Source organism: Petaurus breviceps, unplaced genomic scaffold, assembly GCF_028583685.1.
Source record: "Petaurus breviceps papuanus isolate PSGF00001 unplaced genomic scaffold, PetGlider_PUasm1.0 91041, whole genome shotgun sequence".
Lineage (NCBI taxonomy): Eukaryota > Metazoa > Chordata > Mammalia > Diprotodontia > Petauridae > Petaurus > Petaurus breviceps.
Window position 1 is genome coordinate 34,385,421 of NW_027187400.1, and position 14,600 is coordinate 34,400,020.

At 44.5% G+C, this 14,600-nt stretch overlaps 1 protein-coding gene across 1 annotated transcript in view; it reads right to left on the reverse strand.

The window, feature by feature from the left end:
- The window catches only part of PRDM16 (PR/SET domain 16), a 657,978-nt gene that overhangs the window by 18,554 nt on the left and 624,824 nt on the right, over positions 1–14,600 (reverse strand). The window contains exons 11-12 of the mRNA XM_069078277.1: positions 13,821–13,990; positions 12,166–12,243 (exon numbers count right to left, since the gene is read on the reverse strand). Of these exons, the coding sequence (XP_068934378.1) occupies positions 12,166–12,243; positions 13,821–13,990 (248 nt within the window). The remainder of the gene's footprint in view (positions 1–12,165; positions 12,244–13,820; positions 13,991–14,600) is intronic.

Below are 14,600 nucleotides of genomic sequence, written 5' to 3' on the forward strand. Positions count from 1 at the left end.
GTGTGTGTGTGTGTGTGTGTGTGTGTGTGTGTGTGTGTGTGTGTGTGTGTGTGTAAAGCTGCTGGCATTCCCTCCCCAAAATCCATCGGGTTAATTTGGGGTATATTGTGCACCTACTTATACAGGGGTTCATACTGTTTCCTTCGTTAGAATGTAAGCTCCCTGAGGGCAGGGACTTTTTGTTTTTGTCCCTCCGGTGCTTAGCACAGGACCTGGAATGCAGTCAGTGCTTAGTAACAGGTTGGGGCTCCAGTCCCATCAAATGCCCTGGGGCCAGAGAATAGGGACAGTGGCCTTGGTGACACCTGGCTGAGAAGGGAGCTGGGAAGGAGCCCTTGGGAGGAGAATGTGTGAGCTTTGCTCTGGTTGGGTTCATTGATGTAGATTTGAAGGCACCTCAAAGGCCATCCAATCCAATCCCTGGGTGGGGGTCAGTGATTTGACGAGATTCATGCAGGTAGCAAGTAAAATTTCAGCCCAGGGTCCCTGAATTTGTATCTCCAGTGCCCAGTACACAGTAGGGGCTTTGTCAATTCCAATCAGCTGAATGCTCAGATGATGTGGCCTCTCTCCCCTCAGATCCCCAGACCCGCTTCTTTCTGTATCACCCCCACAGTGTGCGCATAGTGTGGCTACTGATCGTTTCCCAAAGACCCACCGCCCTCCAGCCTTCCTGGAGCTCTGTCTGAGGGTCCTTCAGAATTGATTGGAAGCGGTGCTGTAGGAGGCCTGAAGAGGGCAGCAGTGAGCCATGCAAAAGGTACAGGCTAAGGCTTTGTAATGAGCCAGGGACCTGGGTCTCCCAGGGCTGAACTTTAGTGACAACTCAGAATCACATAGTAAGGTAGAGAGCTGGAAGGAAGCTTAGAGGCCATTTTTACAGAAGGGGACACCGAGGCCCGGTGTGTGTGTGTGTGTGTGTGTGTGTGTGCGTGTGTGTGTGTGTGTGTGTGTGTGTGAGACTTGACCAAGTTCATGCAGGTGGAAAGAGGCAAAGTCAGGTTCCAAACCCAGGTATTCTGATTTCCACAGGCAAGGGACCAGTTCTAGAGCTGAGAAAACCCAGGGATCTGGGATTCTTTTGGAGAGCCCTCCGGAAGAATTAAAATAACTCCGTCTGAATCTTTGAGGCAATGTGGACAAATGGCCGGGTGTCAGGGAGCCTGGATTCCACAGGCTCAGCCACTGGTGTTCGGGTTGGGCCTCAGTGATCTGAGGAGGATTGCCTAAGAGGCCTAGAAGGGACCTGAGAGGGAAGGGAGGCTCACTCAGCCAGGGAGCATCTGACTCAGGATTTGAATCTGCCACCTAGCCAAACAGGACTTTGAATGTGTGAAGGGGGCAGAGTGCTTCCCTGGTACTAACTCTGTTCTGATGACAATTGGCAGTTTCCATGGCTCATGGCACCAGATCATACATCGGTCATTCTTTTGCTTTCAGGACCCTTTTTTATCAGTTAGCCAATGTAAAGTCACATTATCTCTGCCATGTAAGACATGCAAGGACTATTTCTCCCATTTTTCAGGAGGGGAAGCTGAGGGTGAGAGATCTTGGGAGACAAATAGGTAGGTAGACATATACATGATAGATAGATGGATAGACAGATATTTAGAAACAGACAGACAGGTAGATAGGTAGGCAAGCAGACAGATAAGCAGAGAATTATATTTATGATATATTTTCTTTCTCACAACAACCCTGTGAGTCCAATAGTACAAGTAATTTTTTTTTGTTGTTTTGGGAGATTTCAAGGGTGTTAGTGAATGCCTATCAACCAAGGAACATTTATTAAGCAATCACCATGTACCAGGCACTGTTCTGAGTGTTAGGGATGCACAGCGAGGAAGGAAACAGTCCCTCCCTTCAAGGAGCTTATATTCTATAAGAAGAGAAAGTGTGTCTTAGATGGATTCTAAGAGGTCCATAGATAAGTGTATGAAGCATAAATACAGAATAAATTCAAGGCAGTTGGGGAAGGAAGACATTGGCAGCTGGACTAGAGGGGGATAAGGAAAGACTGCATGTAGAAGATGGTTCTGGAGCTGCATGTTCTAGGAGGATGAGAGGGATCCCATGAGACAGAGGACAGAGTCTGTTCTAGGTGGCAGGGGGGTGGGAAATGGGATATTGTGAGGGCGGATGGGGATTGACTGGACCACAGAGTGCAGGAAGGTACATAATACAGAACAAGATTGGAAAGTGAGGTAGAGGCCAGGCTGTGAAGGTCTTCACAAGCCAAATAGAGCAGATTATATTTGATCCAAAAGCTAACAGAGAGCCATTAGAATTTTTTGAGTATAGAAGTGACATGGCCAGACCTGTGCTTTAGAAAAAGTAACTTTGGCAGCTGTGTATATCCAATTAGTGCCAACTCGTGCCCCTTCTACCTCCACAACATCCTCTGATACATCCCTTCTCTTCTCTCCACTCCCACAGCCGCCATCTTAGCTCTGACCTCTCAAATGAACTATTATGAAAGCTTCCCAATCACTCTCCCTGCCTCCAGACTCTCCCCTGTCCAATTCTTTCTCCACGCAGCTACCAAAGTTATTTTTCTAAAGCATAGATCTGACTGTGCCCAGAGCCTCTTAGGACATATGCTGGGCTCTTCCTTTGCTATGTCTAGCAGGCAAACTGAGCCCTAGTTTAGGGACTCCGTGGATCATTGGAGGAGGCATGGTCCTGGATGACTGGGGTCCCTGGAAAGTACCCACCAATCTGTGGGTATTCTGCTCAGCCCATCAGTGAGCCTGTCGGGTGGTTTTCCCAACACGTCAAGAATTCCCTTTGGCAGGGAAGGAGGGGTGGCTGAAGTCTGAGACTATTAGGTGCCACATGCACGCACCTTCCAGATGTCCTACAGCTGTGCCGAGGATTTGATCTCAGCTACATAAACCCATTATTTGGAGAAGAAACAGGGAGAGCTTTATGAAACACCCTTCGGAGATGCTTATAGTTTCCGTGTTCCCCACTCTGAATGTTGCTCAGTAAAGTCTAGAAGGTTTGGAGACTCATAGAAGACAGACCAAAAGGGGTAGGGTGTTGGTTATAATGGAAATCATTTTGATCCTGAGGCCATTTTGTCCATTCCTCTGCCTCTAGAAGCAATGCATCTATTCTACCGCAGAGAAACAAGGTTTTGTTCTCTCCTAAAATTCCTGCTGTGGTTTCTGATGGAGACTCAGTGTCAGTCAAGTTTCACAAATTGCATAGGCAGGTCTGTCTTCTTCCTTCCTTCCTTCCTTCCTTCCTTCCTTCCTTCCTTCCTTCCTTCCTTCCTTCCTTCCTTCCTTCCTTCCTTCCTTCCTTCCTTCCTTCCTTCCTCCCTTCCTTCCTTCCTTCCTTCCTTCCTTCCTTCCTTCCTTCCTTCCTTCCTTCCTTCCTTCCTTCAACATTTATCAATGACTCTCTATATACTAGTGGAAATAAAGCAAGGCAAAACAGTGCCTGCCTTCAAGGAGCTCACAATTTAATGGGGGGAATAGACATGCAAATAACAGTATGCAAAGAAAGGTGAGACAGGACATGTGCAGCGGCCTCTGCACCAGCCAATACATATTGAGCTGAATTTATAAAGCATTGGGCAGAGCCCTGAGGAACTGCCACTTCAGCTTTTTCTTCTACCAAACAGAGCTATGGAGGAGGATGTGGGCACCCCAGCAAGAGAACGAAATATTAATTCAACCTCACACCAAGTGCCCAAGGAAACCATTTGAAGGTACTTCGAGTGCCTGTGTGAGAAGACTTTGGCAGTGCTTAGCAGATATGCAGATGACACTAAGCTTTGGGGGGGAAATAGGTAATTGGTCCAAAAAAGTCTTTTCAGATTGGAACATTAGAGTGAATTAATGGGGATCCACGTAAAGGCTTATGATGGAATCCACTTTACAAGTACAAGATGGGGTGCAGTAGAACAACAGTATGTCTGAAAAAGATTAGAGGAAGGGATAGGGGGTCCTGTCATCTCAAGAAAAGTCAATAGTGTGATATGGAAGCCCCCAGCAAAGCTATTGTGATCTGGGTCTGCATGAAGAGAGGAGTAACTTTCAGCAATTGGTAGGTGATAGTCTTACTGTCCTCTGCCCTGGGAAGACCACATTCAGAACATTGTGTTCCATTCTGAATGTGCCATTTTGGGGAGGGCATTAATAAAGTGGAGAGGGTCCAGAGGACAGGCAGCCAGTATGGTGAAGGGTCCTGAGTCCAGCCACACAAAGTTCTGTGAAGGAACTGGGGTGTTTAGCCTAGAGGAAAAATGGATTGGGGGGGCAGGGGTGGTGAGGCAATAGTTAGAAGTTGTGGCCCATGAAGAAGAGTTTGGACTTTTTCTGTTTGGTTCCAGAGGTAATAAGAAGCAGGGGCATTGGGTGGAGCTTCCTGAGAGGCCAATTTCATTTTAATCATTCATTAATTTCATCAAAGAAATTCCCAGTGATGGGAGCGGTCCAAAAAGTGGAATTGGCTATCTGGGGGTGGATAGATGGGGTGTGACTCTCCTTTATTGGAGGTCCTCAAACAAAGAAGTTGCTCAGTTGTCAAAGATGTCATAGAGAGGATTCTTATTCAGGTACAGTTTAGACTTGACCAAGGGTTCACAAGCATTTTGTGTGTGTGTGTGTGTGTGTGTGTGTGTGTGTGTGGTGTGTGATAACCCCCTTGAACAGTCTGGTGAAACCTATTCCCCTTTCAGAAGTTGTTAAATGCACAAAATCAAATGTAGAATAATACAAAGGAAAATAATTATATTGAAATATAGTTATTAAAATATTAAAATAACAAAACCATGGAGCCTAGGTTAAGAAAACTTGAACTATATGGTCTCTTCTAACTCTAAAATTCTGTGTTTCTTTGAACTGGTCTTTTGATGACCAAATTTGGGCGTTTCAGAACAGATATTCTGGCCAGAAAGAAGGGACAAGATGTAGTGTAATGATGAACTTCATGGGTTGCAAAACATCTTACGAATATTATCTCATTGTAGTGGATAGAAAGGAAGCCTCTGACACAGAGTGGCTATGTGACACTTAACCTCAGTGTCTGAGGTCACTCTCTAAGATGACAAACTTCAGAGAAGGTGCTGTGTACATTGGCATTTCTTATTTGGGAGTTCTCTATGTCTATGAAATCATAGATCCAGTTCTCATCTCCATCTCCATCTCCATCTCCATCTCCATCCCCATCCCCATTCCCATTGGCCACTCAGGGCAGGCTGTGGTACTTAGAAACAGCTGTGTGTGCTGACATGGTTAGGAAGTCTTTGAAAAGTTCCACCTGCTGTCTCCTACTTAGCTATGGGGATGCAGGGTTATTTATGAGAAGTGCATGATGGGCTTGTTAAAATAAAAATGGGGATGGGGTGGCTAGGTGGTACAGTGAATAGAGCACCAGCCCTGGAGTCAGGTGGACCTGAACTCAAATATGGCTTCAGACATTTAATACTTACTAGCCACGTGACCTTAGGCAGTCACTAACCCCAATTGCCCTTCCAAAAAAACTGCAAAAAAAAAATAAAAATAAAAAATAAAAATGGGAAACAGAGGGACTCATGAAAGGCACTCTATCTCATTACTGTAGAGTCAGGAAAGGGTGGGAAGAGGGAGCCTATATTAAATTTGGCCTCCAAGGGCTCAGATCCTACACTTCTCCTGGCTTTAATCTAAATAAATGACCCAGGCAGAGATGCTGACTTAAAATTTAGGGGAGCAGTGAACAGAGAGGCTGCTGGGAAGTCTGACTTTTCAGGCAGCTGGGATTTGCTTTGTGAATTGACTGACAAATGGCTAGTGGAATTTATTGTGGAGCAGTCAAAAATAATACAGCACTAAGCTCCAAAAGCTAATAAGCCAGAGCAAACAGTGAATAGCAATGAGCTATAACGGAAGGACTTTCAGAAGGACCTTGGAATAATGAGGGACATCCCCAAAGAACAGCTCCAGGAAATGGGGAGGAGTTTTTAAAGGGCAGCAAATGGGATGGGGGCAGGTAAAGAGGGAAGCCATTCGCCACAGGTCTGAAGGAAGGTCACTAGTCGGGGGGCTTGTCTGAGCTAAGGGTCCCGAGGATCCTTGGTGAGAGGCAGCCATCCCTAGCACATAGAACCAGGGAACTGATTTTGCTGGCTTCATGTTAGCTCCAAGGGGATGAGATGAGAATGACCACAGGAGGGTGGGGAGGTAGGGAGGATTTGTAAAAGGAAGGGAGAAAGGAGAAAGAAAGAGTGAGGGAGAGATGTAGGGAGAAAGGAAAAGAAGAGAGAAAAAAGGAGGAAGTAAGGAGAGGAAGAAAAGAGAGAAAGGAAGAAAGAGTAGAGGGGGAAAATATGATGATGATGAGGAGGAGGAGGAGGAGGAGGAAGAGGAGGAAGAGAAGGAGGAGGAGAATGGAATAGGAGAGAGGGAGGGAGGAAAAGAGAGAGAGAGAGAGAGAGAGAGAGAGAGAGAGAGAGAGAGAGAGAGAGGGAGAGAGAGCTGGGCTCAAAGCCAGGAAGAATTGGGTTCATGTTTCATCTTTAGCTGGGGCAGCTAGTGTCAAAGTGGATACTACATCGGGCTTGGAGTCATCTTCCTGAGTTCAAATCTGGCCCCAGACACTTACTAGCTGTGTGACCCTGGGCAAGTCACTTCACCCTGTTTGCCTCAGTTTCCTCATCTGGTAAATGAGCTGGGCAAGGAAATGGTAAACCACTCCGGCATCTTTGTCAAGAAAACCCCAAATGGAGTCACTGAAAACGACAGAACACCAACAGCAACAGCAGCGACAACAGCGACAATCACCTGACTTTGACATGTAATGACTTTTCAGCTTGGGCAAATAACTTAACCTCTCAGTTCACTAGGCCAGTATGGTAGAACTCAGATAGAAACAGGGGCCCCTAACCTGTCCAGAAAGATCCCTATGTTCACATAGTGACTTAGATAACCCCTTACTAGCATTACCTATGCTTTATTGTATTTTTATTTATTTGGTGAAATACTTCTTAGTTCCATTTTGAATGGGTTGGGGGACATTCAGAAAATGCTGTAGCATGGTGATGGACAGCTCTGCTGTAGGCATCACTATGGAACTCTAAGTGGCAGCGAAGGTACTGGTCTGGAAGAAGGAATCTTCTCATTTAGGGGTCCTATACATGAATGACATCACAGGTCCAATCTTTATCACTCCTGCTACTGTTACTAGTATTACTCCTTACTACTTAAATTCAATCCACTAAACATTTACTAAGCACTGGGTATATAGTTAACAAAAAGAAAGACAGTCCCTGCCCTCAAGAAGCTTACAATATAAATGGGAAGACACACAAAAGGAGGCAGGAAAGGGAGAGGAGTATTGCTATTATTGGCTAATATTTATAAAGCACCTACTATGTTCCAGATACTCTGCTAAGCGCTTTACAAGTATCATCTCATTTAATCCTCACAACAGCCCTCGGAAGGTAGGTGTTGTTATTATCCCCATTTTACAGAGAAGGAAACTGAGGCAAACAAAGGCTCAGTGACTTGCCCAGCTAGTAATTGTCTGAGGCTGGGTTTTAACTCAAGTCTTCCTGATTCCAAACCCAGTGCTCTATCCACTGTGCCACTGAGTTGCCCACGGTGATGATGATGATGATAACATTACTAATAACTATCATTTCTATAGCTTTTTAATATCAGCAAAGTGCTTTAAGTACACTCATTTAATCTCACAAGAGTGCTCTGGGGTAGGTGCTATTGTTTTTATTCCCCATTTCGAAGATGAGAAAATAGAGGTCAGGGAATGTCAGTGTTTTATCAATGGTCAAAAAGCTAGTTAGTGTTGGAGGGGGGAGCTGAACCCACATCGTTCTGTGTTCAAATCCAGCTCTTAGTTCTGCCATCTACTACCTGTCATCTTAGGCATGTCATTCAATTTTTCCAAGGCCTCAGTTTCCCCATATGTAGCTTAGATGGCTTCTGAGGCTCCTTCTAGCTACAGTTCTATGATCTATGACTAAGGAAAATGAAAGGAGAAAGTATGAGAGCAAGAAGAAACAGACTAGAATTGAAAGCATCACCAAACCATCACGCTAAGAGGACCATTTCAAAGTGGCCCCACAAAGACTTGAGTCGAGTGTTAAATGCCCACTCCGCTTGGAGGTTTCAGCTTAATGCAGATAACAGGGCCAGGGGACAGAAAGGAAATGAAAGAAAAACATACCCCAAACAGATGCTGAGGAGCAGTCCATCCTGCTCTATGGAATCACAGGCAGAGCCAGCCAACAGCCTGTTTGAAGCTCCCCTGGCTGAGGGTCGAACCCCTAGTGTACTTCACAAGTCATATGCTGGGCATATCCCTGATGCTAAGCACTCGGGCTGCCTGGGGGAAGCCTGTTTCTTCCCTCCTTCCCAGGTCAGGTTTTATGTCTTTCTGAGGCTGAAGTTGTGGGGTTTTGTGTCATTAAAACTAGCTCTTCTTAATGAATGAGGAGAGGAGAGTTCTTAGCAATCGAGATGCTCGATGTGATTTCAGAATGAACCAAACTGATTTTGACCTTCCAAGAAACAGCATTGGTAGAGTTAAACAGTTATCCCCCTGCCCTGGCTCTCACTTCTCAACTCTCTTTGAGAGGAAGCATAAAAGAAAGGGTAGTGGGTAATGTGTCAAAGGACTTGGTTTCAAATTCTAGCTTGGCTCCTTGATCTTTAGGACTTTGGGCAATCACATGATGCTTTGAGTGATAACCATTTAATAAGCTCCTACCATTGCCAAGCTCTTCACTAATTATTGAGGAGATAAAGAAAACAGCTAAACAGTTCCTGCCCTCAAGGAACATGCATTCCATTAGTGAAACCAACATATATACACACACACATACGTTGATATAAAATATGTCAACTTATGTATATAGTTGGATACAATTGTATACAAAATATATTAGATTAAATATATATATATCCTACTGGAGAAAACAACATAAGTAGATAATTGAGATAATATACATAAAACACTTTGCCAGCTGTGGACTTATATCAATGCTAGAAATCATTATTTATTATTAGTAGTAATGCTAATAAGGTAATTTGGCAGAGTGCTAGCAGCTCGATTAATCAACAAGCATTTATTAAACAGATACAAATGCTTAGGAGGAGGTGAGGGTTTCTGAGATGCAGCAGAGGTGAGGAGGGAGGATATTGTTGGCACCAGTTACAAAATCAGATGTGAACCCAGACCCTTCCTAACTCCAGATTCAAAGCTCTTTTCATCATAGCACAATGTTTCTCAGATGAAGCCAGGATATGCAAAAATAAAAACACCAACTTGAAAAACTTTCCAAACAATTATTGTAACCTAAGCTGGATGTCACAATTTGCAGAGAGCAAAAGAAATCAATGATAATTAAATTCTTCTAGAAACATGGCCTCAGTTCTCTGGGGGGCTATTTCAGCTAAACACCATCCACAAGTCAGCTCTCTATTACAGGAAAAAAACACCCAGCTCATTTTCTGGGAGAAGAACAGACCAAATCAATCTTTTCTTCTCTAACCTTTGTTAAGCTGTGTGTCACCCTCTTTTGGAGGGGGGAAAGCCTGAAGAAAAAATTGGTGAATAATCGGGAGCTTTCATTGATTCACAGGAGGGCAAAATCCAGCATTGGAGCAATCTGGTCGGACATATTGTGGACCAAATGTGCGCGTTTCACAGGGAGAGGAGAGGAAGGTTTGTGAGGGGTGATATTCAACAGCCATAACAGCCTCTACTGACATGGTTTAACCTTTCCCCCAAGGTACTGAGGACTTCAGAGAGCAGCCAGATGTCTTAATTCAATTAGCATGCAAATCAGCTTATTAGCAAGCATTTATTAAATGGTTCCTATGCCCCGCACTGGGCTAAGGACTGGAGATACAAGGAAAAAAAAAAACTGGTCCCTATACTGTGGAAAGAAGGCTGGATTGGGCATCAGAGGACCTGGGTCCTTCTTTGACCCTCAGTTTCCTCATCTATAAAATATAGATGTCTCTAAGGGCCCTTCCATTCTTAAGAATGGATTGTTATGGTCAAAGAATCCATCACCAAATGACTTATTGTTGTTTAGTCATATCAAACCCTATTTTGGGGTTATCTTGGCAGAGATACTGGAGTGGTTCACCCTTTCCTTCTCCAGCTCATTTCACAGATGAAGAAACTAAAGCAAACAGAAATAAGTGACTTGCCCAGGACCACACAGCTAGGAAACATCTGAGGCTAGATTTGAACTCAGAAAGATGAGTCTCCCTGACTCCAGGTCTGGTGCTTTATGCACTATGGCAACATCTAGCTGCCCCCACCAAGTGACTAGCCTTCTGGTAATGAGTCTCTTCCCCTAGCCCAGTTAATCCTTAGAAAGCTAATGGAGGTTTGGGTCAGGACTCTATTTGAAGGCTTTCAAGTTTGATTGGACCTACCAGAGTTCATTGACTCACAGAATGTCTGAGGACCCTGGGGTTGACTCCAATGCCATGTAAATGATGCCACCAGAGAGATGTAGGACAGTCACGTAGCAAGAACAAGGGATATCAGGTGACTATGTTGTGTGCTATACTGGGATCCACACAATAACTGGAGGCCTAGAAGACCCCCCTTTCCCCTCCCCCATAGACTATCACCTCCACTTTCTTCCTGTTGGTAACCTGGATTGCACACCTGGAATTATAAGCTTTAAGCCCATCTTGCTTCCTCCATTCCCCACTTTCCAGCTTGTTGTCTCTTCTAATTAGAATGTAAGCTCTTTGAGGGTAGGGACAATATCCCCAGTGCCTAGCACAGTGCCTGGCCCATAGAAGGTGCTTAATAAATGCTGGTTGATCCATTGAATTCTCCTCTTATATCATTATGAAGTCCGGTTATGGCTCTTCTAATATTTGTCCTTCCCCTGTTTTCCCCCACCTTAACTCAAAACATTGGCAATGTTTTCTATCTGCAATTGTGCACTAGACAGGGGACACTACTTGGCTGGGAATAGGAGCATCTGAATCTCTCAGCTCTTGGATGACCTTGGGAAAGTCATTTCTCCTAAGCCTTAGTTTCTCCATCTATAAAAGGAAGGAGGTGGACTAGATGACTTCTTAGGTGTTTTCCAGCTTAAATATTTTTTTTCTTTTTGGAGGGGGAAAGGTAGGGCAATTGGAGTTAAGTGACTTGCCCAAGGTCACATGGCTAGTTTTGTGTTAAGTGTCTGAGGTCAGATTTGAACTCAGGTCTTCCTGACTCCAGGGCCAGTGCTCTATACACTGCACCACCTTGCCACCCCAAGCTTAAATATTTTTTGTCTCTAGGCCTCAGTTTCTGAAAATGAAGGGGTTAGATTAGATGACCTTTAAGGTCCTTCCAGTTCTGTCTGTTACTGGGGTCATGCCAGCCTGGTTTCCTACGTGTTTCAGTAGTCTTTAACTCCACAGATTCCTTAGAGGATCCCAAAACCTTAGCATTTAGTGAGGTCTTGATTCCTTCTACCCACCCCACCCCCTTTAGAATGTAAGCTTCTTGAGGGCAGGCTCTAGGTCATGTTATCACTGTAATTCCAGAACCTACCTTAGGGCCTTACTCATTGTTAGGGTTTGCTTATTTAGGGAGGCAACTAGGTGTAGGAATGCATGCTAGAATTTCAGTGAGGTCCTGAGTTCAAATTTGGCACTTCCTACCTAAGTGATAAGGTCAACCTCTGTTTCTTTCTTTGTAAAATGGGGGTCTTGGATCTCTGAGGTCCCAACCTCAGAGCTAAAGCTCACCATCCCCTAGAAGAAATTGGTATCTATATATAATCAATAGAGGCCTTGCATGAAAGCCAAAAGGGGAAATTGCAGCCCCGTTGCACCATGTATGTGGATGCTTAATCTGGCCACACATACAACCTGAACTCTGTAGGAAAAAAGCAAACGAAACGGATTGGATTCGCCCATGAAAATGGCTGCCTTTCTCCCCAAGCTTCTTTGCAGAGGTGGGGGCTGTGGAAAAAGAATGCCGCATATAGGCCTTATCTAATACGTTGGTTAATTTGTTTGAATTGTTTTTCTCTTTTTCATTCTTTACTAGAAGGGACGACTGTCTGGGAGAGAGAAAAGGAAGTGTTACATTGGGACATGTAAATAATGTAAAAACAAATGTATCAACAAAAATTTAATTACATTAAAAAAAAAAACTAGCTTTTTCTGGAACAGGAAAATACCTTACCTGTATGGCTGCTCCCCGGTGTGTGTTCGAAGGTGTCGAGTGAGATTTGCTGATCGAGGGAAGATCTTACCACAGTACCTGGGGGAATGAACACACCATCACCCTTAGAGTCCCCAAATACCATAAAACCCCATTCCTGTATGCTCTGGTAAGGTTCTTTTGATGTGGCCTTTTCTTAAGATCCCATTTCCAAATTTAAAATGAGCTTATCCACCCATGGAGGGGACCATTGGTACAGATAATCCCCAATAGCCAATAATTCTCAAATGTTTTCCAGATGGATTAAAAATGCATTTTATGATTTCCCTACTACGTCCGCCCTAGCCTAGCCTCCAGAAGATCTCCTTTCATAATCCTTATTAGCTCAGGCTAGATGAGTGACCACAATGAACCACTTGGGGTATTATTCTGCTTCAAGATGTCCTCACCCCAGCCAGAAATCACCCTTTCTAAACCCCTCAAGCTACTTATGAGGTGGTGAAGGAGACACAAAACAGCGGTTTGGGGATTCTGTGGTGTTCCACTATTCTTTAATTTCATTAGAACCGTAACTGGGTGGGACAACTGGGATTTCGTACCAAGGGCATTTAAAGGGCACTGACAGCATTTGCAGTTCTGTAGCAACAGAGAAACAACGGATCCTCTCCCATTTACCTTCTCCATCCCATAACTCCTGTCCCTGGACCCTATTCCTTTATATGTCAGTTCACTCACTAGAATGTAAGCTTCTGGAGACCAAGGATTGTAACATGTTTGCTTAGCACAATGCTTGACACATAGAGTGTGCTCAATAAATGCCTTTCATTTGTAAGTGGACTCCCTTGACACACACTCTCTCTCTTCTCTCTCTCTCTCTCTCTCTCTCTCTCTCTCTCTCTCTCTCTCTCTCTCTCTCTCTCTCTCTCCCTTTCCCCACCCCCCTCTGCTACAGGGTCTCTGCCCACTGGGATAAATTTAAAGGGAGTAGGGATTTGGGTCACATGTCCCCTGGGGGGATGGAGAGTGATATTAAGTACTATCCCAATGTTATATGCTAAGTGCTAGAGCCAAGATTTGAACCCTTGTCCTTTGACCCCAAAGCCAGGGCTTTTTCACATGGGCTATACTCTGGATACAAAGAGCCATCATCAACAGCACGTGTTTGGACCTTTCTCATAATTGGAGGTTGGGAAGGGATCACTTTAAGCCACTCATGATTTCTATCTGGTTCCTAAGTGGATAATGACTTTGTCCCTAGTAGAATGGAAACTCACTGAGGGCAATAATGGTTTGATTTTTGTCTTTGTTCAACATACAGTAGGTGCTTAATAAATGCTTATTGAATTTAATTTAGAGCAAGCTTGATAGATTAGGGTCTGGGACTGAATTTCAGTCGATTGGGAGGAAGGTGATAGAAAACCAGTCTTCTGAGCAACAGACCTTCACCAAGGAGTCCAAGGGTCCCTGGAAGATCTTTACCAAAAACCAAATCAAACAAAAAACAAACAAACAAACAAAAAACCCAGACCAGTCAAGGGCCCAGAAGTCAACCCCCAAAGATATCAGAGAGAATGCTTTAAATGCTGCTGCCATGAAACTTGGGAAATCGATTTCCTGAATGTCTTCCCCGGCCTCTTCTGATGGATGTCCAATGACTTGGCCAACCTGAAAGTTACCTGCACGTGTAACGTTCCTTGCCCTTCCGAAGGATGGGGTCTGACAGCGTTGGGGGTGGGGATCTGAAACTGAAGGGGTGGTGGGGGAGGGGCTGCAGGGAGCTGCCCGTGTCAGTCTTCATGCCTGCAAAGCCCTCCAGCTTCTCCGTCATGGTTTCAATGGCTGACATCTGCTCTCACACAAGAAAGAAATGATGTTAGGGAGAAGGCAGCAAGTTGTCAGCAGGAGCTGGGTTCAAAATCTGCCTCTGGTGCCTACTAGCTATGGGACCATGGGCAAAACCCCTTAACCTTAGTTTCCCCATCTATAAAATAGAAATAACAATAATCCTATGATACCTTTCTCAGAGGGGAGGCTCAGATGAGTTCATATCTGGAGGATGCTTTGAAGAAAAAGCATTACATAAATGCTAGTTGTTAGTTATGACTCATGCTTCTTTCTCAACTGTTTGACTATGGGAATGCAGAAAGAACAATGGATTTGGAAGAAAGGATGGCAGGTTTAAAAGCCTTCAGGGTCGCTTGGCTTTGGAAAAGGTCTGTGACAAGGCTGCAGATGGGATGAGGTGGACCTGAGATTAAATCCTGGCTTTTCCATGTAATACATATGTGATAGAGAAACTCATCTGTCTGTATGGAAGTATAAGGACTTTGTTCCTCCTTCCCTCCCTCCTTCCTTCCCTCCATCCCTTCCTCCTTTTCTCCCTTCTTCCCTCCCTCTCTTCCTCCCTCCCTCCTTCCCTCCCTCCCAACAGAGTTCCACACTGACCTTTTACTTTT